This window comes from Zonotrichia albicollis, chromosome Z, assembly GCF_047830755.1.
Source record: "Zonotrichia albicollis isolate bZonAlb1 chromosome Z, bZonAlb1.hap1, whole genome shotgun sequence".
NCBI classification, from domain to species: domain Eukaryota; kingdom Metazoa; phylum Chordata; class Aves; order Passeriformes; family Passerellidae; genus Zonotrichia; species Zonotrichia albicollis.
The window spans coordinates 56,737,861-56,761,634 of NC_133860.1; the positions used below are offsets into that span (position 1 = coordinate 56,737,861).

At 37.6% G+C, this 23,774-nt stretch overlaps 1 protein-coding gene across 2 annotated transcripts in view; it reads right to left on the minus strand.

Moving 5' to 3' along the window:
• Positions 1-23,446, minus strand: part of FANCC (FA complementation group C) — an 82,804-nt gene extending 59,358 nt beyond the window's left edge. Inside the window, exons 1-4 of one of the 2 annotated variants that reach the window (XM_074533341.1) lie at positions 23,288-23,446; positions 8,830-9,003; positions 7,270-7,354; positions 1,493-1,587 (exon numbers count right to left, since the gene is read on the minus strand). In XM_074533341.1, the coding sequence (XP_074389442.1) occupies positions 1,493-1,587; positions 7,270-7,354; positions 8,830-8,994 (345 nt within the window). In that variant the 5' untranslated portion in view covers positions 8,995-9,003; positions 23,288-23,446. Of the gene's footprint in view, positions 1-1,492; positions 1,588-7,269; positions 7,358-8,829; positions 9,004-23,287 lie in introns of both variants that reach the window. The other variant, XM_074533340.1, reaches the window with a different exon arrangement.
• Positions 23,447-23,774: the final 328 nt, after the last annotated feature.

Here is a 23,774-nt window from a genome sequence, read left to right on the forward strand (position 1 = left end):
TCAGATGAGTCAGACGTTGTAGATTAAAACAATTGAAGTTTCTTTTTCTGTCTGTAGTAGACTGGGTACAACTCTCCCTCACCACTGAGCATCACTAATGCACATGTTATCAACATGCATCATTAATGCATATGTATATGCTATGCTACTAAAAAGCAAAATGGACAAATTTTGCTCTGTTTAGCAACTAACTGCATACCACTGTGCCTCTCCTGTTTCATTACAAAGAATACAATGAATCAGCAAGGAAAGGCAGAGGGGGTTTTTGTGTCAGTTTACTTCGGTATTCAAGCATTGCCACGCTTTGAATTAAAAGTAAACTAACCTCAGTAAAAGCCTCCTGCAAAACATTAAAGACAGGAAAAAAATAAGGGTGATTTTACTCAGCATTAAATTGTTCAAATTTTCATGGTAAGAGGTACAGCCCACTAAACAGGTATATACCCAAGGCCACCAAAAAGACTGTGAGAACATATTTCTAAGACTACTGCTTTTATATCAACAATAGCTGTTTACTAACAACACAAATGTGCATTGTCATCATCATCAATTATTTTATAACAATTTGTACAACCTAGTATTACATGCATAACTAGATAATATGACACACAAAATAAACTAGTAAGTAAGAAATTATCTACCTACAGAAATCTAGTAATCTATCTCCAGCTTTAGCAGAGCTGTACATAAAGATTGATTAGGCTGCTACATTCTCACAAATTGTGAGGACTAAAAGATTTTTAAAAATTCCCTTTATATTTTCTACCACATTTTTACATGGAACCATGGAAAAACGAAGGACACAACAGAACTGCACCCTCAAATTAGTCAGCCATGTAAAATATTAAGCATCAACATGCTGCAAGCTATTTACATGCTGATGTGCTTTGTTAATTCAGTGTGGAAATACGAAAAATTTGAACAGATGTGCCATGCAAACTCTAATTTTGGGACTAAAGTTAGATATTCATTATTCATTAAGTCACTAAATACAAATCCACACACAAGCACTGCCTCTTCCCTCTCTGACTGTCTTTGAAAAAAGTTCAGATACAATTAAATTCTTCATAGGCAGGAGATTAAACAAAACCCAAAAAGAATAAAATTGCAAAACAAATATAAGCTGTTTTCTAAACAAACCATGACATTTTTCCAGGTTATGTATTTTATCCTAATTGAAAGCTTCTTTATTTTTAATAGCAACACTTGCTTCCCTTTCTGCTCCTTATTCAAGGATACTAGACCTAGTGAATCTAGGAAGAACATCAAAACTATCTAATGTAAAATACCTCATCCTTTTAAGATTTAAAATGAAACTAACACTGACTCTGTAATAATTAGAATCATATATTCTTCAACACAATATGTATGCAAATTGTATTTGCAGCAGTTTCTTGAATGACAGAATGACAGTGTATCTATGCTATAGATGTAGAACCTTTAAATCATCAATTTAATTCAAAGCAGCCCAGGGAAGGATCCATTCACTTACCCGTATCCAGCTGTTGGCCTTCAGTTCCACAGCATTCTGTGGTTCACTACTGTACAGACAGCATAAGCACCACATCAGCGTCTTCTGGCTTTCATCTGCAGGGAAAAAGCAAATAAAGATACACTTAGAGGGAAAAGAAAAACCCAAACAAAACACAGACAGAATTACACACAACAATCCCTATTCATCCACAAAATTGATGCCCTAAATATCAGCCTCAATTCATGCTGCTTCTATTCTACCAGATTCATACCACACACTTAACTTTAATCACTATATACTTGTGTAATCATTTCCTTCAACAGCAGTTTAAATGGTACCAAAGTGTTCAGAGCAGGACCTAGTAATTCACTCGCATAAATAATACCTGAAGCTACCTTCAAGGAACTTTCAACACAGTAAATAATATCATTAATAAGAGACAATAGTCTAGAGTAGTAAAATAGTTTATTATATTGTGTCTAAAGCTTTCACAACTCAAACATGCTCAGTTACAAAAAACTAAAGTTTGTGAAGTATGAAATCATTCATAACTAGAATATAAATTACCAAGTTCTCTGTAAAAATAGAGGAAGAGTCTCCATGCCTCAGGAATATGACATTTCTGCCGATAGCAGAATAGCTAAATGATAATGCAAAAAAATCCTATTCCAATTTTCTGTTAAGGATCAGATTGGGTTTTACTTAATTCTAAGCCACTGTTTCCAATTAGGTCTCTTCTTTAAGAATCTACTACAAAACGAGCACAACTCTCACTGCTCAGATGAACAGATATTATAGAGGAGCTGATAATCTGAAGTAAGCAGCTGAAGAGACATTTAACTCATTATTATTTCCCACAACTTTGTTTTCAATAGGCTTTGGTGGCTTTTTTCCTAATGTTCTTTGGCACATACTAAGATGTTCTACAGTGGATTTAATGCCAGAACAAAATTGTGTGTGATTGAAATGAAAATTCTGAAAACCAGATGTAGTTCAGATATAATGTTCACTTAGTAAGCAATAAGGTTCTTGTTAAAAATAATACAAATCCGTGATACTATCAGTTTTAGACATTATGTTATGAGACAATTTGATTATCAAGCTGAACAAGTAAATTCTTTTGTTTTCTGTGTTTTTGTTATCCAGGATGCAATAAACAGTATTATTTAGAAGTGTTTTGTTGAGAAAGCCTGAGGAAAAAATAAAAGGTCCATTAAGTAATGCCTGTATTTTCACCAGGTGACCAAAGACATTAACACTGATTTAAACCAGTATTCTTCAATAAATGTCCAACAAACCTGGAGGCCATTACTGACATTACCTCCCACTGACTAATATCTCTGCAATAGAAATGGTTTCCCAAGCATACATTTTTAACCCACCACAGTTCGGGGAACTCTGCCTTTGTGTGTTTGGGGACTTGTTTCAATATGGATTTTTACAAGGCTAATAATTTCCTATGTTTTGTAATTCTGCAGCTAAAGGATGCATCTTGCACACTGCTCAGCAGAAGTTCTTAAATCCCAATTATACCCAACTGGCATTCAGACATCAGCACCAACAGACAACTATCTTCTTCAAAAGCACCCTCATCTAAACTCTCCTATGACATTATCTGTGAGGAAAAAATAATGAGTGGTTCATTTACTGAAATGACTAAATCACAGCAAATTCCTTCTTGGAAAATAAAGATTTTAAACATTATTAGTTACTAATACTAAATATTGCCTGATTGTGAAATCTGGCTTTTGACATACCCTTCAATTATATAAATTACACAGTAAAAGGGAAGAACGCATCAACTCCAAACCTCTTATCTCAAACAACATATACATAGTTCAAGTATTTCTTCTTTTGATTCATACAGTTTATAGTGTATGTCTACAATATGTCACTAAGTAATTTTATTTAAATTTTGGGTTTCTTTCAACTTAAAAAATTAAGAAAAGATGTGAAGAAAATACATGTAACTGCTTGAAAAGATTTCTGGATGAGAAGATTTTTTGTTACATGTGATGACTTGCTGCATACTATAAAATACTTTGCATGTATTGCTCCAATATGCAAAATGCCAATCAGTATGATGAAAGCTAAAATGATGAAAATAAAGCCTAGATAAACTGAGCTGGTACACTTCTCTAGCATAATAAATTTACACAGATTAACACAGATAGATTCAAACTTCATCCCCAGTGAAACCAACCTCTGCTGGTCTCATAGATAAGTCAAAAGTTTCCAAAAAATTAAGGAACTGGTACAATTTCAGATTTTCCTATTTCAAAAAATTACTTTTTGACCAAACCTGAGGTAGCCTCCCATAGATCTGTGAAAAAAAGAGCCCATAGTCTTGCTGATATACCCCATGACACACTCTGAGGGAAACTCTTGGTTCACTGTTTTCACAGCTGCCCTGGAACAGGGGATGAAAGATGGGAAGATTAGCCCAGATCTTAAAATAATTACAGCAGCTGCAAAATATAATCCTATCAAAAGACCAAACACAGAGCCATCGAAAACCTAGTGGTGGATTTTTTCCTCCCAGTTTTCTAGCAACTGTGATCTCAATGGAAAACCTATCATCACGATGAACACTGAAAAGCATTATCAGGATACAAACAAAGGCATTTGATCTTATTATGGCATGAAAGGTTGACTAATACCCAAACAACCAATTAATACATCCACAGAAATAAAATTAAAAACTCAAAGCTGGATACTCCAGCTCAAAAAAGTACCACCTATCTACAGGACTCCTTTAAGGAGGTTAATGTTGTATTCCAACAAAGAGAATAAAAAAATTCTGTAGGAAATTTTAGACTGCTGCCAAGCTGCTTTGGGAAAAAAAATGAAAAAAAAGAAAAGCACAACACCAACCAAAAAAGGGAAAAGAAGACCAAAGAAATAAACAAGCAAACAAACAAAACATCTGAAACACCTCCAACCAAACAACCAGTCAAAAGTCCAAACCTTTATGATAATTTTGTACTTCTTTCTCACCAATCTCACAACAAAAAAAAAAACTATAAAAAAACCAGACAAAGAACCAAAAGGAATGTTTTTCTCATAACACAAGGTAGTCTCAGTCATCCCAAGCACATTCAGTTTATAAATACCCTGCGGCCAGACAGAAAAAAGAAAACCCTAATCTTACAGCCAGAAATATTATTTTTAGAGTTCATTGTAAAATTTTATTGAAACATATCACAAAATGTGGATTAGCTAAAACTGAACTTTCTGTTGAAATTAGTCCATTCCCAAGCTTGCCTGCTCACACACATTTACTGACATAGAGAGTCACCAAGAAACCTCCCAGCATTTATAGTATTAGTTCGGGGTTTGAGGCATTTCGGCTTAAAACTCAAACCAGAAGGGTGCTACTGAGAAGATAATCACACAGCCCACAAAAAAACCAACCAAAACCAAGCAAACAAACAAACAAAACAAACACACCCCCCCCGCCCCCGGCAAAAAAACCCAAAAAAACAAAAAAACAAAAAACCCCATACACACAAAAAAAAACCCAAACAGAAAAACCACCACCACTGGAATTCCTAACCAAAACTGAATTCCTCCTGTATCCCTTGTGGTTCAGAACCACAAGTACAGTCATGAGATTTTCTTCAGTCATGCTTCCCTCACATTAGCATTCTAAATAAGGCTAACTTGGTCACCTCCTCCTCAGGAGTGTTTATGAGGAGATTATTTTCCCTCAGAGCCTATGCTTCCTGCACTGAGTGGCCAGCCATGTCAGCCTCCAGCACCAACAGACATTCATCTAAGGCGATAGGTATTGTGGTTTGGACATGATGCAAAAGTATAATGTTTTTCCTGCTCCATTTTTTAGTATGAAAGACTGAATTGAACAAAATTAGTTCCTTCTTCTGTGAGGGTGGCCTGATCTCGACATATGCCTGAATTAGCTATTTATCCGAATGAGAAATTATATGAAACCCACTTGAGAGTCAGCATCCGCTATAGCCAGCACTATCTTAAAGAATATCTTCAGAACCAGTGCCAAACAAAATGAAAAACTGCTGAATCTAAAATGCCACCAATCCAAAGAGTGCTCAGGTGGCTCTAAGAAGAGGAAGTGGTGGGAATGTATAAGCAGACATCTTCAGGTCTAGCAATGTCAGAAAATCTTTAAGCATTAAAGTGAAGGATTCTATTTTCAGCAAGTAAAGCTCTCTGGTTTGCTTGCCACTTGGAGACAAAAAAACCCAAACTGTAGCAAGACTTCATTGTCAAGCAAACTTCAGAAGTAATGACCAAATTGCAGAAGAAGTGCAAATTGCAGCTTCAGAAAATGCTGAAGGAACACAAAAAAGAGGAAAGAAGTCGAGGAAACCAAGAATGTACTGCTGGAATTTTTGTGAAAAGGAGCCAAAAGCAGACAGAGATGGCTTTCAACTCTGATGAGAAATATAGGTGAAGTTACTTTCTACAACACAATATACTGTCAGCCCAGAAAAACTTATGGTCTGAAGGCTTGCATATTCCAAACAAAAACTTAGAAACAAAGCATGTCAACATTAATGGTTACCAACACACTCAAAACCTATGATTAGAAGGGAAACCTCTCCATAGTGAAAATAAATCAGTAAGTATGAAAAGGCTTTACAAAAAGCACACATTTGTTGCTCTGCAAAAGAGGTCTATGTCTAAACCTATGTTTCCTTCCCAAATTTTGCTTTCAGAGGTGAAATGCTGACGTTACACACATCTACGATGTGTTCTACAGACAAGTTCGTTTTGCCTGTGCTTGGAGCTGTCTAGAAGACAAAGCCAAAACAGAAGATGTATGCTGTGCTTGACTTAAAAAACCCTTCTAGCTGAAAAAAATTTGCCCTTTTCTCTATTTCCCCAAAAAGAAGCATAAAGCAGAAGAGACATAATGTTATTTAATTTTTCTTTTCTTTCCCTTTTTTATCTGTAGTTGTAATAAGAACAAAAGACAGTTTTGTTCTTAAAAAGTTATTTTAAGGGAATAAGGGAGCTCACAGGGAAGCTCAGAATCACTTTTCTGCTTAAATGAGATCGCAAGTAATTTATCAAAAATTTAACATCTCAGTTCCTGAAAAATGCATCAGAACTGTTGATGACATAGCACAAGGAGTGCCTCCTCCCTCCAAACAGTTTTCCTGTGCCAAATTTATTTTCTCTTCTATATTCTCAACCACGCACATATTCATCACCAGTAAGAGCATTTTGTTTTTCCATATGCTTTTTTCCTATGTTACTACTTTACTGTTTTAATTTAATGTGCATTGTCACTAGTTAAGGACAGAGAGACGGGGAAAATACATCCTAAGGATTCAATAAAAACAAAAACAATCATAACACAGACTAATTACAAAACACACATATCAGATAAGTTATTTCTTCTGTCTTAGCGTACATGTATATTCTGATACACATGGAAGGAAACTTCCATTGAAAGAATTTGAAGCACTAGATTTTGTACATTTTGAGACTCCAGCAAAATGTAATCGATACAACAAAAAATGAGAATGGAAATCGTGATGCACATAAACACTCACTGGGTTTAAAACTTACTGGTCCCAAGCCAAGATTCCATGAAATTAATTAGATCCAAAAGTGAATTTAACATTTCTGAAGCCTATATATTTAAAGCACCATGGATAGCCTTTTCATCTCAAAAGTTTACTTCAGTAAAAGGGAATGCTGTGTTTTTATGGAAAAAAAAATCATAGTATATAACAATTCATATTTTCCTAATTTCTACAAAATAAAGTTTATGGAATTGCTGCAGAAATATCTCAACACATTCTTACCATATCCTATAACAGAAGGATTCCAACAGAGCCTTCCTAGAAGCTGTCCAATTAAAGGGAACTGCTGGATTGCTACAGTGGGACCCTGCTAAAACACAAACAGAAAGATAGTAAATATACTGCATATTAAAAGTAGGTTAAGAGAACTGTTAATGATACTCACTGCTGTAAATTACAATCCAAATTATTATACTGTGAAATGCTCTGAAAGCAAAACACATGCAGGTATGTAGATTTTCTATAATATCATCATTCAAGTAAGTTAAAATTTAGGTAATTTTCTTACCTCATACTTAACTATGTTAGAAAATTTGTTTATTTGCCTCATACCCAGCAGATCAGTATTAGTTACCGGCAAGTACATAATGTCATTGTATTAAATGCCTAATTAACACACATTTTTGTTGGTTGTCATTGTTATAATACACTGTCTCACAGTTTCTGAAGAGATAAATATCTACGGTGGCATAAACTTACTTTGTTACTTTTGTTTGCTTTCTTTAAGTTAACTTCTTTAATAACTAGCCAGTAACAAACTGACATTTAACTTCTAACCAAACAGAAAGACGTTTCACTATAACAAAGTAGTTTATATACAATCCTGTGTAGTCAGTCTTATTTTTCCATTTTTGTAGCTTTACTATCTAATAAAGGCATTGAAAAATAGTGCTGCACTGAGATAACATACAAGTAGCAAGGAGGATGAGCATCTCCTGCTACTACAATAAATTCCTTACATTGTCTCATGTTTGGGGCTATACCAAGACTTTCTGGGGCCATATTCACAAAGTCTATTTCAGGCCATGCCTCAGATTATGTGAAGTAGCAAGTTTTTTAAATGTTCAAAGTTTAACATTTAAAGTCAGTTCAGAAACAAGCCTCACTCTGCAGTCTATAGATAAGAATATTTTAAAAAAAGAACTTCCAGAAGAAGCAAGCCTTATGCCATAATGCAGTACTTCTAAGGCTAATTATACTGAATATATACACTGAAAAAGTGATGCTCAGAAAAACATACTAGCAACTAAACATTAACAACTACTTTTACTCAAGAGTGCAGACAACAATTAAATCAATAAATAGAACAGGCAGAAGCTTATGCCAGTGATCTGACCATGCTGCTAGAATTCACTGTGTGTGCCATAACAAACACTAGGGTTAACATGTCAGCAGACCCCCTAAGATTTAAAGGTTTAGTCACAGTTTTGCATGTTAAGGCCTTTAAATCATCCAATTTATGACCTGACAACCAGAATCACATTCTTCTTTACTTAAAGAGTTTTTTTAAGAGGCTAGAGCGTTGGCTGGGAAACTTCACGTGACATCAACTGATCAAGCAGAAAAAGCCCCTTTCACAATAAATCAGGGAAACAAGATGCACACTTCTGTTTGCATTACCTGTGACTATTTCCCCAGTTTGCCCCCCTGATCCAGTACTACCTTAGGTCAACAAGATAAACCTTTTCGCTACTGTTACCTTCTGGTTTTATCAAAACACGGTGCAGATTGTTTTGGAGGACCTCTTCAAAACAGGTCACTCTTCCTTCTAAAGCCACTTACCAAATGTTTTATTGTTTCATAAAGCTGATGTAGAAATTCCTGGAGCTGGGGCAAGTGAAGGCACACATCTTTCTGTGATTCCAAAGTAGTGGCTTGACCCCACTCAACAGCTTTATCCAACCAATACTCAAAGTTCAGTTTGGGCATTGTAGTGTCCCGAGCCATTCCACATTCCTGAAAAAAAAGATTTTAACTCCACATCAGGCAGCACTGAACACTGGCTTCAAAACAAGAACGAATATACAAAGAGAGGATTTCTACCACCTTTTTTGTGTGCACACAAGAATGGGATGTAGGGAGTGTCTGTTTAAATCTCATAAGGCTGGTAACTTTATCTGCAATATTCAGAAGTTAAACAAATAACCCCATCATGACAAAGTAGCAAAAGGGGCACAGTAATCAGTAAATTATTTTAAAATAAATTTAACATGCAGATGTGTTTCAGGCTTTTCTTATCCAATTTTGCCATCATCAATATTTCACTCAGATTTTTAGAATAATTTGAGCATGCATTTGTTTCAAATGCTATGCATGATGAAAAATTAAAAATGCTTGTTCCAAGATAAATATAAGTATTATAATTAGGCTCATTCAAAACAAAAGGCCTTTGATCATTGTAATTTCTGTATTTGTAATTGTTCATTAGCTTTATGTGAAAAAAAGAGTATTCTCCTCAATAGAAATGAATAAATTTAGTATTTTAGGTCTGTTTCTCCTTGTATACTATAAAGTAAGGGGGAAAAAATATAACCCGTTTGCAGTTGTACATATAACCCAGTTCTGAATGGAACCTGTACTATAAATTATCTATATCCTATGGCACATTTCACTCTAAAAAACTGGTCCTTGTGGGATAAGCACTATCATCAAGACAGAACATTAAAATCTAACCAAACTGCATCAGTAAAAGATATCAAAAAACAGCATACAATTTTTTTCTAATTTACTATTATATTTTTCTTTGACAGAAGGACAGAGAATAGCACAGCAGGTAGTATAACAACCTTTAAGTCTCTCTCAAATAAATGTCTCATAGGTTGGAAGACCAAATGAGCTCTTGCAGCCTTTAAATCATTGCTCTTTCTGCCAAAACTGTAAAGACAACTGTCAATTAACAGAATGTTTTGGCAATTTTCAGAAATGAATTGTTGCACACTTGGAGACAAATTCAGACACTCACAGATGCTACAGAAATGAATGAATATGCATCTTTGCAAGCTATAAACCAAAAAATAAACCAGAACCTCCACAGCAGTCCTGCAAACCAAGCTTGCTTTATACAGCTAACCCTTACAAACCCTTACAAGTATAGCATGATAATCTCAGACAGGTAAAAATTTGAAGATAATTAATAAGCTTGTTTAATTACTATCAGAAATAAATAAATAAATAAATACATAAGCCCTAGTGAATCACAACTATCATCTGAGTTTGGATCCTGTCCAGAAAAAATAAAGAGAAAATAAAAAGTGAAAAATAAAATTGAGGTTAAGCTGTTGGATTGCTAGTGTACAATATGTATTTGCCCCAAACTTGTTCAAAGACAAGTAAGCAAAGCCACTGCTCTTGTGTTCTTTACTATGCTCCCATTTTTATCTGCCACTGTCTCTGTCAGCAGAGCTCTTAAGGGATCTGCGCAGTACCAAGATGTTACTGATCTTCTCTGTTGAAGTCTGAGATCCCAGCTCTCCAATAAGAAAGGTGTTTTGTCTCCCTGGTTAATACAGCTAAATAAACTGGATTGCACATTCTTTTTTTTTTTAAGTACTGCAACTATTAAAAAAAAACGCAAAACAACAGCACAAATCGTAAGTGAAAGAAAATCTTAGAAGTGTATCTCCTCTTTATGCTGATATCTGCAAGTGTGAATTTTTTATTGTTTCTGATAGCTAACTCCTTTAAAATACCTGAATATTTTGGAGATGAGAAAAGTATTCTCCCATCAACAGACTTGCAATAATCACACACAAGACAAAGCAGCTCTATGTCCAGTGCTATTCAAAACCCTCACTTTGTTGCATGGAAGCACAAATAAAGGACCTGGACCAAAAAACCTCCAGCTATACAATCTAGGGTTCAGAACCCGTCCTCAGAAGGATCAATCCTGGCCTTGATCCTTTTGCATTATTTTCTCATGAAAATAATTGAGAAACACTGCACTGTTTCTAAAGCAGAGTTCAGAAATTTTAGCTGCAGTTTAATGCTCAATTCATGGATATATTTATTGGAAAAAAATAGAGGAGACAGCTCTATATGCATTTCCAAAGGGGATTAAAGGACAAATATATGTAGTTTTCTGTGCAATTAATTTTCTGCAACTGCTAAAAATCCTAATATATCAGCAATAAGGAACAAATGATCCCTATCATTAACAGAAGATGTAATCTTCAGTGCACTTCTATATCTTTGAATAACCATTTAGAGTGACATGCAAAGATCTTTGCATTTTTTGGGGCACGTGGGAGGAAGAAGGGTTGTGCACTTCTGTAAAGCTTTGGACACGAACTACTCTTGTAGATTCAATGGTAGCAGAATCCCTTACAGGAACTATTACACAGCCACAGAATCCTCTGGGTTGTAAGGGACACATCAGGATCACCACATCCAACTTTTAAGGGAATGGTCTATGTGAGAATGGAACCCACGACCTCGGAATTGTTAGTACCATATTCCAATCCACTGAACTCATCTCAGGGTTGAATGCATATTTTCAAGAATTATAATCACCAAAAATGCTAAAGGCATTTCTGGTCTCTGTTTTGGAATACTACCAATTCACCTCTTCTATAAAATCATGCTGAGATCAAGAGAAGAACACAATAAAGTGGCATTTCTAGGAATTGCTGCACTATTCCTATGGGCCACTGGCCCTTGTTTAGCGTTTACTATGTGCTTCAATTTATCCTGGATCAAGAGTGATTAATTTAATATACATTAATATTTTCAGCATCTCAACACCACATATTCCACACTACTTCCAATAGTGCTCTGTTTTCAATAGCATGACTTTTAAGCTGTACTTGTTTGTTTTCACTGGAAGTTTCCAATTAGTTATTCTATTGATTGCTTACTTCAACTATAGCATCTAGTCCTGAAAAGAGCAATTTGATTTATATAGCTTACTCTTGTCTTCACCCCAACATTACTGGAAAACACACAGAAAAGCTGCTCTGTATATATAAATACTGTGAATGTACAAATAACCTGATGAAAAAGGAAACATACCAGAGACACAGATTTCATCTCAAAAAACCATCATAGGGTATAGAATATGGTTTATTAGAGAAATAGAAAACTGTTAGGTAATCAAAGGTAATTTAAATGTTCAGGTTCCAGTATCATATAGAACATATTGGAAGAGCTACAGGAATCACAGACAATAAATACTTGATTAATAATTTGACTTACAATACTAACAAGTATATTCCTATAGTCTCTTTCAGATTAATTTCCATTCTTTTCAGTTAGTAAGGACTCATTTTAGCTGCCAAAAATCAAAAACTTAATCCAAAAAAAAAAAAAAACAAAAAAATCAAAAACCAGTCTCATTTTGACTGGGTTCTCCACAACATGGCAAATTCAGAAGCCAGATTTATTGTGAATCACCTTATAGTATCTTTTACTTCTAGAAAGAAGTCTTTAGTCCTCTTCTCTGAGAACACCCAGGCAAACCTTCTTGGCCTCATGCTTTCAAGCCCACGGAACCTTGGGGAGCTCTGGTATGAGGGTACTCATTATACCTTTCAGAAGTTAATGGCAGCATTTCTAACAAGGAATTTTATTCTGTCAAGTGAGCTCTCTGGATAATGTCTGAAACATACCACTTTAGTCACTAACTTTTGCTACCAGATCTTGAGGCAAAGCCCCCAGATCTTGCCTTAGTAGGTTCACAAAAATTACAATTAAACTTCCATGAATTTATTTCCATTTAATCTTGTAAATTCAGCTGGTAAATTTAAATTAAGCCTTTTAAGTAGAAGGATCTTTGAGGTACTGCTAAGGTACAATATTTCCCTATGTCACAGTGTTCCAAATAAACATGACTAAAACTAGTACTCAAGGGATAAAGCTCTCGCTTTGCCTTGAATCAATGATAAGTAGCTCCATGCTCCAAATGAATGTTTTACTTTCCACTCCTTCTCCTCCTCTCTTATATCCTACCCACTAGCAACTTAGCTTATGAGGAAAAACATAAAATAAGAAAACAGTTAAAAATACTCTTATGATGTCAGGGCCCAAGGGCCCAAAGCACAGAAAGTCACCATTAAGATAACAAAACATATAAATATATACTCCAAATTCCAAACTATTTTTAAGGTGTTTTAATACTTACAGAAGCAGTACAGACAGTCCTTTTGTGCGTATTTATTACTCTAACAGATATTAGGAGACTAATATTACCAATTAGGAGCACTTCAGTATATTATATAATCAAAAGATACCATCATGTGCCTCCTTAATCACCCTTAACTTGATTGTGATACAGTACCGTTGATACAGTAATATAACAAAAGAGTATTCACTTTATCAGTTTGTCAAAGATTATTATAATCATGTCACAAATTTACTACCTAATGGATATTCTGAGGTTATGCCAAGAGGAAAAAAAAGTAGCAATTATCCTGAACATTATTACTGCTTTCTCATTTATTAATTCTCTACATAAAATATGTATTTCTTTAAATATGTATTTTCTTTAAAATATGTATTTCTTTACCTTGTTCTCAAGTATATTTTTCATCTTCACCTTGACAGAAGAAAATTCAATATATACTGAGATAGGAGGTAAGAGCAAACATAACTTCTTTCCTACTGTAAAGATAGTCTGTTACCAGCCTCCCCAAAATAAATTTTAAAAATAGTTTATTAGGAAAAAAAATCAAATTTTTTAGAAACTTCAGAAAGGCCCAGGAGTAGTAAAGACTATGTGAAAATTTAAAACTATTATTAGTTTTAATTATGAAAATTAAAAACTATTACTATAAAAACTATTTATTCCTGTCATCTTATTTTCCAGTACACCTTGTTGAGAAATTAGCTTCACAGACTGGTTTATAGGTTGGTATTAAGTCTAATCTACACACACTGGCAGTCCAGAAGTCAAGAATAATCAAGAGAATAACTTCCATCTTCATTTTAGACTGGTACGCTTACAAGCAGTGTTGATTAGTCTTCATGTTTTATTTAGTAACTTTTCACATAAAAACAAGTTTGCCTATTTGTCTTTGTGCCTACATCTACAGATATTTTAGAGCAAGAAAAAACAACTATTATAGAAAACTGCCTGTCTACATGTGCACTTTCCAAATTAAAACAAATTGCATGCTACTATATCTTCCCCAGGAAATAAAATTAAAGGACACAGTTTTGCCAAAACAAAGGAATCAATATTGGCTAAGCAATCCATGAAATCTGGCAAACTTAACAGCTGTCAAACAGGTGGCTAACATTATTATTCAATGTTTAGACTAAAAATTCTCCTGGAGAAAGTAATTAACTCTTCTCTTTTGCTGCTCTATATTTGTTTCCTCTATTCACTCTGATAATTAGTAATTTAACAGAGTTGCCTTCTGAATTACATTATCAGGTCTCACAGGAAAAAGAGCTCAGCTTTCATGTTTAAGCAATTGTGGCCTCTAGCGCAGCTAATTTTGAGGCCAGCATATTTATTAAACCTCTTGCACAGGTATCATCTGAGTATCATTGCAAACTGCAGAATTACATTTCCAGTTGCATTTTGTTGCTCTGCAGGTCTAGAGAAGACCTGATGCCCTGAGGAAGCAAACTTTGCTGGGATTCATGCAAGATCTCCCTTTCTCAGATACTCTGAAAACATTGCATCTCCCTCTCCCCACAAAAGGACTGTGTGATCATGACAAAGCTTTCCTCTACCAGAGAGGGGCTGGGCACTGAACAGGATCCCCAGGGAAGCGGTCACAGCACCAGCCTGACAGAGTTCAAGAACATTTGGACAATGCTCTCAGCACCTGTTGTGACTCTTGGGGTGTCCTGTGCAGGGCCAGGAGCTGGACTCGATGATCCTTATGGGTCCCTTCCAACTCAACATGTTCTGTGATTTCCATTAATCAGGTTTTGTGACCCCCAAAAATACAATTTATTTGCCTCACACAAAAATTAATTTTAAAACTTTCTGGTTCCAATAGATCATCTTGTAGGAGCAGATCTTCCCTCTAATTTACCCCATTTCAAGAGGCTTAAAAACAAAGAATAAAACCCTCTTTAATGGAAAAAGCAGAAATAGTATCTCAGCACATCCATCTAACTCTTACCTTCTGCCCACAGGAACAGTGAAAGCAGGAGTGATATCACTGAATTTTACATATGTTATTTGCTACCTTTCCATAATGAATCTTAACAGGGCAAGAAGGCAATCAACTATACTTTCAAACACAAAATATGTAAGTACTAACCCACACAATGGATTTTTAGGAACAAACCAAAAAAAAAAATCTGACTACAATCCACTGTAAGACACTCCTGGCAAGGAACACACCAAAGAAGTTACTAATACTCCAACACCACTAGTAATTTTTTTAAAGTTAAATTTAAGAGGAGAAAACAGGCAATAAAGTAAGGTACCTTTACATCTCTGGCAGAAGACTCTGCAATTCAGCAAAGTACCAAAACATACAATGTCCTAGTTCAGAAGAATTTCAATGTCAGCAGGAGCCAGAACAATATCCAGCAAGACAAACATAAAGCTATCTGTACCACAACACAGGGAATCGGATGTGCAAAATCTAAACTTGTTTCAAGGCTATCAGGCAAATCCTAAGATTTGATCAGTGCACACTGATGTTAAGCAGATCAACATCACCTCCTAGAACAAAACCCAGATTTGAAAAAAAACAAAGGGCTGCTAGCTCACTCCTTAATTCCATACTTGCTCTTCTGTATGTGGATTGCTTTGCTCTTATCAGTGATCTACCACTGAGGTAACAACAATACAGCTCAAAATACAAAAGAAGATATAAATTCACATCCTGAAAGTGTGTGGCATGGTGAACAGAAGCACAAACAAGCACACACCTTCACACATTTCTAGAAATGGAGAGAGGGAAGAGGGTGTGAAGCACATCTCCTTTCAATGTATTTCCTCAGTAAGGTTTATGTATTTTGTCTTGCAATCTAAATAGTACACCTTACAAGACTATTTGGTAACACTCAGGTCACTGGAATGTAGCCGTTTCTCCTAATGCTTGAGGAATGAAATTTCTGGGGGGATATCTCTAATGAAAATTAATGTTCAAAGATCCTTGGATTTAGCTTGTTGGACAGGGCCTTTTCATTCAGTCCAGGTAAATTTCAGCTCACTTCTATAACAATGGAAATAAAGATGACACATGGGAAATTGCAGCTAAAACAACTATGCAAAGAATAAAGGCAACACTGGGAAGAGACACTAGGTCTGATCGAGCCTTCAAAATACAGAAGGTAGAACTGTCTCAGGTATCTGGCAACATTAAAATATTTCTACAGCACTTTGCAGAAAGTCCAATTATTGATAATACCACTTTAGCTTCACTAACAGTTACAGTAACATCACACACCAATTGTGTATGGGTCTCTGATAAGAGCAGTCTAAACGCCACATAAGTTAGATCTTATTTTGCAGCTTACAAGAAAAGGAATGAAATGTTGGTTGTGTTTACATCAATGGCAAAATTTTTGTTAGTCTCAATTAAGCCTAAATTTCACATTAAGCTTTAATGACAGTGAGAAACACATCCATGTAAGAGCCTACCAAGTAACTACATTAGAAAAATTAAGCCTTTTAGCGATAATGGTAAATTCTTGTTAGATTAAATCTGTTGCTCGTACCCATTCTCCTATACCAAATCTGCCAGCTAATGCATCACTCCCTGTCTTGTGGGTTACCTAACAGTTATCTGGGTTATCTGGCTATAGAGTTTTCATTACCCAATTCTAGCAAACGAGCAACTTTTTTACCAATTAGAAATTCTACTTTTTCACTTAAAACTTTTACACGTGGTTACAACTGTCTCCCATAGCTTAAAACCAGTATTAGATATTTATACTGTCATTTCAAACATCTGAAAGATTTTCTTCAACTTCTTCTCTACAGAGTAACACTTCAGAAAAAAAAACCAATCTGGGGGTGCTGGTGGGCAGCAGCTCAGGGTGAGCCAGCAGTGTGTGCCCGGGCAGCCAGGAGGGCAAACCCCATCCCGGGGGGCAGCAGACACAGCATCACCAGCTGGGACTGGGATCATCCTGCTGGATTCAGCCCTGGTGCCCTCACCCTGAGTCCTGTGTGCAGGGCTGGGCCCCACACTCTGAGAAGGGTGGGAAGGAGGTCCTGGAATGGTCCGGAGGGGACCTGGAGAGGGAGTGCTGGTCTGTTCCCAGGATTTCCTGGAATCCATTGTAACAGAATATGTGCAAATGGTTCAAGCTTTATCATGAGATGTTCAGACTGGACACACTGGGAAATCTTTCTTTACCAGGAGAGTGGTCAAACACTGGAAGAGGTCTCCTACAGATGTGGCGTTTGCTCCATGTCTGTTAAGCACCTTAAAAAGAGGCATTTGGACAATGCATTTAATACCAAAGTTAACATTTGTTCTTTTGTGAATTGGTAATGCAGTTTGTCTACATGATTTTTGTCCCAAAAAACAGTCCATTCTATTCTGGTCTGAACATGAACCAAACCAAACCAATCACCCAAATTTCCCTCATCACAGAACTTCCTTTTCTATCAACTTGTATACTGTTTGAGTGGAATACAGAGAAACCTATTTCCTTAAAATTCATGTCCTCTGGGGAAAAAAAACAGGTAAAGATTAATTCAAAGTTTCACCATGGAATTAGCAGCATTTTGTGCCAGTTACAGCCTATGAGCTATCAGTGATGAGGATGTTGCATATACACCAATCCTTGGCACTTGCTTTTTTAGAAATTTAAGTTCTGCAATTAACAGATATATTATAAAATAATTCCCCCATGTCCAAGAATGAACAGAAGCACATACATTAAACTGTACATAGCAAGCTAGAACATTAATCCTCTCATCAGAGGAGTCACTTATGACCTGTAATATAGGAAAAAACATGTATTCCTTTGTATTAGTGTATCAAGGAATAGCATTTACTTCCACCTATATGTACTAAAATTACAAGGAGGCAACGGGAAAACCTAAAAATGTTCCTGCCAGAGCATAATCTTCCTCCATCTAAGCTGTGGGAGTTGGGAGGGAAAGCAACAGGGACACAACCTGTTTACATGCAGAGAAGAATGACTCACCTTTCTTCCTTCAATTAAATAATGAATGAACATAAGGGGCTTTATAATTCCAACAATGCTTCTATGATAGTCATGCAACTGCTAAATTCAAGCTTTCCCCCTGGCTTACACAGGTGTACAAAAAGAAGACATATGTTCCAAATTCTTTATCTCAAGTATTTGAACATAAGGTAAAATACTGACCGTGTTATTGATATCCAGAGCTACTCGTACAGTTGGGTTCTAATTCTTACACCAAGAATTTTTATGAGAATCTCTAATATTTGTTTAGTAATGAAAAACATACCTTTCATTGAAATCCCACAGTTCTACAGAGTTAAAGCATTTCTGCATTAGCATAAGGAAACAGAGGAACAAAGAGAAAATAATTTCTTCAAAGTCACTGAGGAAACATATGACTAAAAGAGATGAAACACACAAATCTTATATACTTTAGCCTATTAGGAAACACTGTTTTTCACAGCTTTCCTCAAAGATAATCTATTATAAACCTTAAGCTCCTCACACATGACATGACAATTTATGCAATGATGGTCAATATTCTACCAAAATGAATCCCAAAAAAGTATTTTCTTTTCAGTTTATATTACACATATTTAACTTTATATGAACTCTAATGACAGCTTAATAAGTGTAAGTAAAAAAATCTGTGAAAAGTATTCACAGTAAAAACAAACCTGTAAATGAAAGAATGCACTTCTCTAGCATAAAAGAAAAGTCTCATACTTCTCCCCCTCCTCTTTCTCTGACTACTCACACTCAGAAATAGCCACAAAATAAAATCTTCAGAATAAAGATGTATTTATGGCACTAAGTACATCTGACAGAAAAAGAAAAATGTATTCTTCAAAAGAATAAAAATAACTTCATGACATCCACATCAACATTTACACGTTTTTGTTGTACATTATCTTAACACACTCCCACAGATACTTGTCCCTGGAGTCCATTGACAAGGTTTCATGCTATTCACAGGCATTAAATCAGGCCATTCATTCTTTGCAGACAAGAAGAGATAAGTTTCCTCAGAAACATCTAGAGCAAAGACTTTTGCTCATTCACTCAGTAAAACTCATACTGCAGCAACAATTAGCTATGTGGGCATTTAGACTGAAGACAGGGAACTGACATTCAAATCGATGAGACAATGATTTGTGTAATTTTCAGTCAATTATTACTGCATATTTTATGAGCACTTACTTTTTAACGTGCTACAGAGGATACCCTGACTTGTCAATAATGCTTGTCACATCCGTTCACAAAAACCTCCCAGTTTTGCCCCAGCATGAAATTAAAGACGTATTTTTCTCTTATCTTATGGGAAGAGAGCTTCTTATGAAAGAGGTCAGTTGATGATAAATAAGAACTTCTAATGTACAGCATAGAAAAAAAATTCTAGCTAGTGGTATGTCTCTTGGCCTCTTCTACTTGGACACTCATTTACGTCAATTCAGGTGATACCTTATTAAAATCTTATCTGGAATACTTCATTACTGTCAAACAGTTAATCAAGATTTATTAAAAAAAATGTCCAATAAATCTATCAATAGGAAGGAAGGACAGCACTACAATTTGGCTTCAGGAGTCAGAAGTCTAGGAATCCAATTCTCATGTCTGACACATGACACTAAAGAAATTAAAGTTAGCCAAGTAAGGCTCATTCTGCTTCACCTCTGCAGCAGCTTGATTAGTTCTGCTCTAATTTTAAAGAATAGTACATTTACTTATATACTTGTTTACTTTAAAAAAAAAACACAAATAAAAACCTAACTAAAAATCTGGTAACATCAGATTTACTGTATTTACAGTTTTCTTTACATTTATTACTCTCAAAGATTTACATAGTTCCTTTTGCTGCAGTTGTCCTGTGGGCTTTATTTTGCAAGATTACCTTAAATGATGCTGCGCAGATTACACTTGAGCAAGTAATAATGTATCCTTACAGTGTGTCCAGTAATACCTGTACTTTTACATCACTAGTAAAATCATGCAACTATAGCTCACAGTATTGCTTAGAACACTTTCTACTGGAAGTTAAAAATGCATGGAGAAGTACCCTGCAACCATGTGCAAGGATGACAGTTAAAAAACTAACAGAAACCTCTCACAACCAGCATCTGACATGAGTCTGCCCTTTATTGTTACACAGAGTAAAAGCATTTTACTCTGAACAAATTTTAAAGACACTGAAATCAAAACTTCCAAAATTCAGAAGAGTAAATAGTGATTGTTAATATAAATAATCTAGATTTATCTTTGTAAATATATTATTTATGTTTACTGAGTTTATGATTAATATAATAAAGAGTATTTTGCACCTCCATAGTATTTAACATACTGTACATTCCTGTAACTTAGAAAGTAGACTAAAAAGTAGACTAACTGCATGATCCTAAAGTGTTCTTGGGACCTGGTGTGTCTTGGTATGTGCCACCAAGTCTCAAACACAAAGAACTTTCTAATTCCCAAAACTGCATGAAAGGAGTTACAGATTTTTAATAAGTATTACCATTGTCTTCATTTTAATAACATTAACAATGACAGCAATTTATTATAGTATTAACTGAAAAATATTTTCTGGGAATACCTTTCTTGGTGAAGGTTTAATTGTTTAAGATTGGATTTTTGAGAGCTGTTCTACCACTTATGCATGCAGCAAGATCTTTACAATCTGGCATACTTTTGCTCATTGTTTAGGTCAAGTTGGCACAAAATATGCTGTATTCACTTAAAATATTTTTTTTTAAATCATCTCATAAAGACTTTTTTAAATCATCTCATAAAGACACCCTGCTGGTCCATATGCACGTGCTGACCAGATGGAATCACAGAATCATACAACGTTAAGGAGGTAGAATGGACCTTACAGATCATCTAGTCCCAACCCTTCCTGCCGCAAGCAGGGGCAGTGCCCACTAGCCCAGGCTGCTCAAGGACTTGTGCAGCCTGGCCTAGAACACTGCCAGAGATGGGGCACCCAGAGCCTCCCTGGGCAGCCTGTTCCAGTGTCTCATCACCCTCACTGGAAAGAACTCCTTCCTAATATACAACCCAAAGCTCCCCTCTTACAGTTTGAACCCTTTGCCCCTTGCCTCATCACTACAGTTCCCCTCTCCAGCTTCCCTGTAGCCTCCCTTCAGATAATGGGAGGTGGCTGTGGAATCTCTACACAACGTTTTCTTATTCGAGCTGAACAGTCCCAAATTTCTTTGCCTGTCTTTGTAAGGGAGATTATCCAGTTCCAGAGGACTCCTGCCCGAGAACATGGAGAATATCAGTCTCTCTCTTTGACCCTGCCTTCGAATTTTAGAATATATATAGGAATAGAATCACCATAAAACCTTTATTCTGCTTTGAAACTTGGTTAAAACTACCATGTTCAATCCTTAGTAGCCAAAGACACGGAGAGGCAGAATCACACACATCTCACTTCCTGAGAATACAAAGATAAAAAGCACATAAGTTATCAGCAAAACTGGATCCATGCTTGTAAGCAAGAAGATAACCTCTGGGATCCTTTTCGAACCAGGTTTTCCTAGCGCCAGGCTCTCTGGAGACCAGGCCCTGCGGCGGGGCCTAGCCCTGCAGCGCCACGGCCGCCCAGGAGGCGGCAGCAGTGAGCACCCGCCCCGCCGCGCCCGAGGCGCCCCCGTTAGGGCCAGGCCCGACGGACGGGCTCCATGGATTTGGAATTAACAGATATATTATAAAGTAATACAGCAGCGCCCCGATCTCCGCCTTCCGCAACGTGCCCACCCCTGCTTCAAACACTGTATGGTGATCAGCTCTCATGACACAGCTTTCCAATCTTGAGCTAAGAAGGGGGGTGAGCATAAACCCAAATAATGGAGCAAGTAATTCATGTAACTCAGAACATAAACTGAATTAAATTTATTGGGCGCAGACAATAAAGCCTTCATTTCACAAAAGAGATGGGGGGCAGCTTAAGAGCCTTTAATTACATATCAGAAAAAAATCCCAAATTCTGAAGGTTCTCCTAATTTTCAGAAGCCCATCACTGGATTGTTATATCATAGTAGTTTTACCTAAAGGATTCTTCACTCTCAGAGAGAGAGCATTATGCCATTTTAGTTATTTTAGTTATCCTCCCACATGAAAAATGGCCATTTGGAAAATTTTTGAGAGGAGTGGAAATTTAATTACCTACATTTGTGAACAAAACCCAAAACTTAAAATGTCAAATTCTCCCAGCACTTACAGGACATCTGTCTTCGCTAATCTTTAGTTTAAATAAAAGGCCAGCAACATTTTCTGACAGTATTCCTTAAAAGCCTACTCTGCTGGAGCTCCTCCACCTCAGCAGATGTCTGTGTCAGATTGCACAGTACAAAAGCTGGCAAAGTCTGCTGAATCAGAAACAAATCCCCCTCCCTCTATCAACCATTTAGGAAGGTTGTATCCGTGTATTATTGTTGCATTTATCTTGCACATACATCACAAAATGACCTTTTGTCACTCTGTTTCCTCCCTAGAAGGAGGGGGAACAGCAAGACGCAGACAGCACAGATGTTGATGTCTCTCTTTGCAGATGTTTTCAGTACCAGAGAATACCTATACGGGGAATACAAGAAGGATGGACACGGAGTTTTTACAGGGGCATGTAGTGATAGGACAAAGGGAATGGCCTTAGACAGAGTAAGTTTAGCCAAATGTTAGGAAGAAACTTTTCACCCAGCGAGTGGTGAGGCACTGGCACAGGCTGCCCAGAGAAACTGGGGCTGCCTCACCGCTGGAGCGCTCGGGGCCAGGCGGGCCGGGGCACGCTGGCACGGACCCCTCAGGAGCCAGGCACGCACCAGCAGCTCGGGCAGCAGCGCCAAGGACGGAGCGCAGGCCGCGGCCACCTTCCTCTGCCCACCTCAAAGCCTCAGGGGGGGCCGGCCCGCCCCCTCGCTGCCCATGTCACCCCTTCCCCGGCAGACTCGGCGCCGCCAGCTCTCGCGGAGAGCGAAAAGGGAGGGCGCGGAGCCCGGCGGCTCATCCGCCCTAGGGCATCCCCTTCCCGCCACGACAGCCCCCGGCCCGCGACCACCGCGGCGCGGCCAGTGGCGGCAGGACGGGCGAGAAGCCGCGGCTCCCTGGAGCGGCTGGGCAGGTCCCGCCGGAGCTCCCCGCGCCCGCTCCGTCCCGCCCCTGCCTGCCCGCCGCTTACCGCGCCCGCCGCGCCGCGCCGCGCCGCGCCATTGGGGTTTCGCGCGCTGCCCGCTGCCCCGCGCCGCGCCTGCGCGGGGGGGCGGGGCGGGGCCGCCTGTCCTCTGGTGACCCAGGACAGCGCTCGAGAGCGCGGTTAGGCTGGGCTTGGGGAGGCGGCTCTGCCCACTCAGGGTGGCCCGCACTGACAGGCCTCCCAGTACTGAGTTAAAGAAGAGCTTGGACAAGGCTCTCAGGCACATGCTGTGACTCTTACGGATGTCCTGCGCAGGGCCGAGAGTTGGACTTCCATGGTCCTTGTGGGTCCCTTCCATTTCAGGATACTCTGTGGTTCTTTGATTCTGAACCTGTGATTCAGCCCGCCCCGGCCACACACGCTTGGCCTCCCGACTCAAACACGGGACACCAAGAGGCAGAGCTGTGGCAGAAGCCTTGCCGGTCTTGGGGGCCAGTGCACACCCAGCACGTCCCTAGCGACAGTGAGGTGT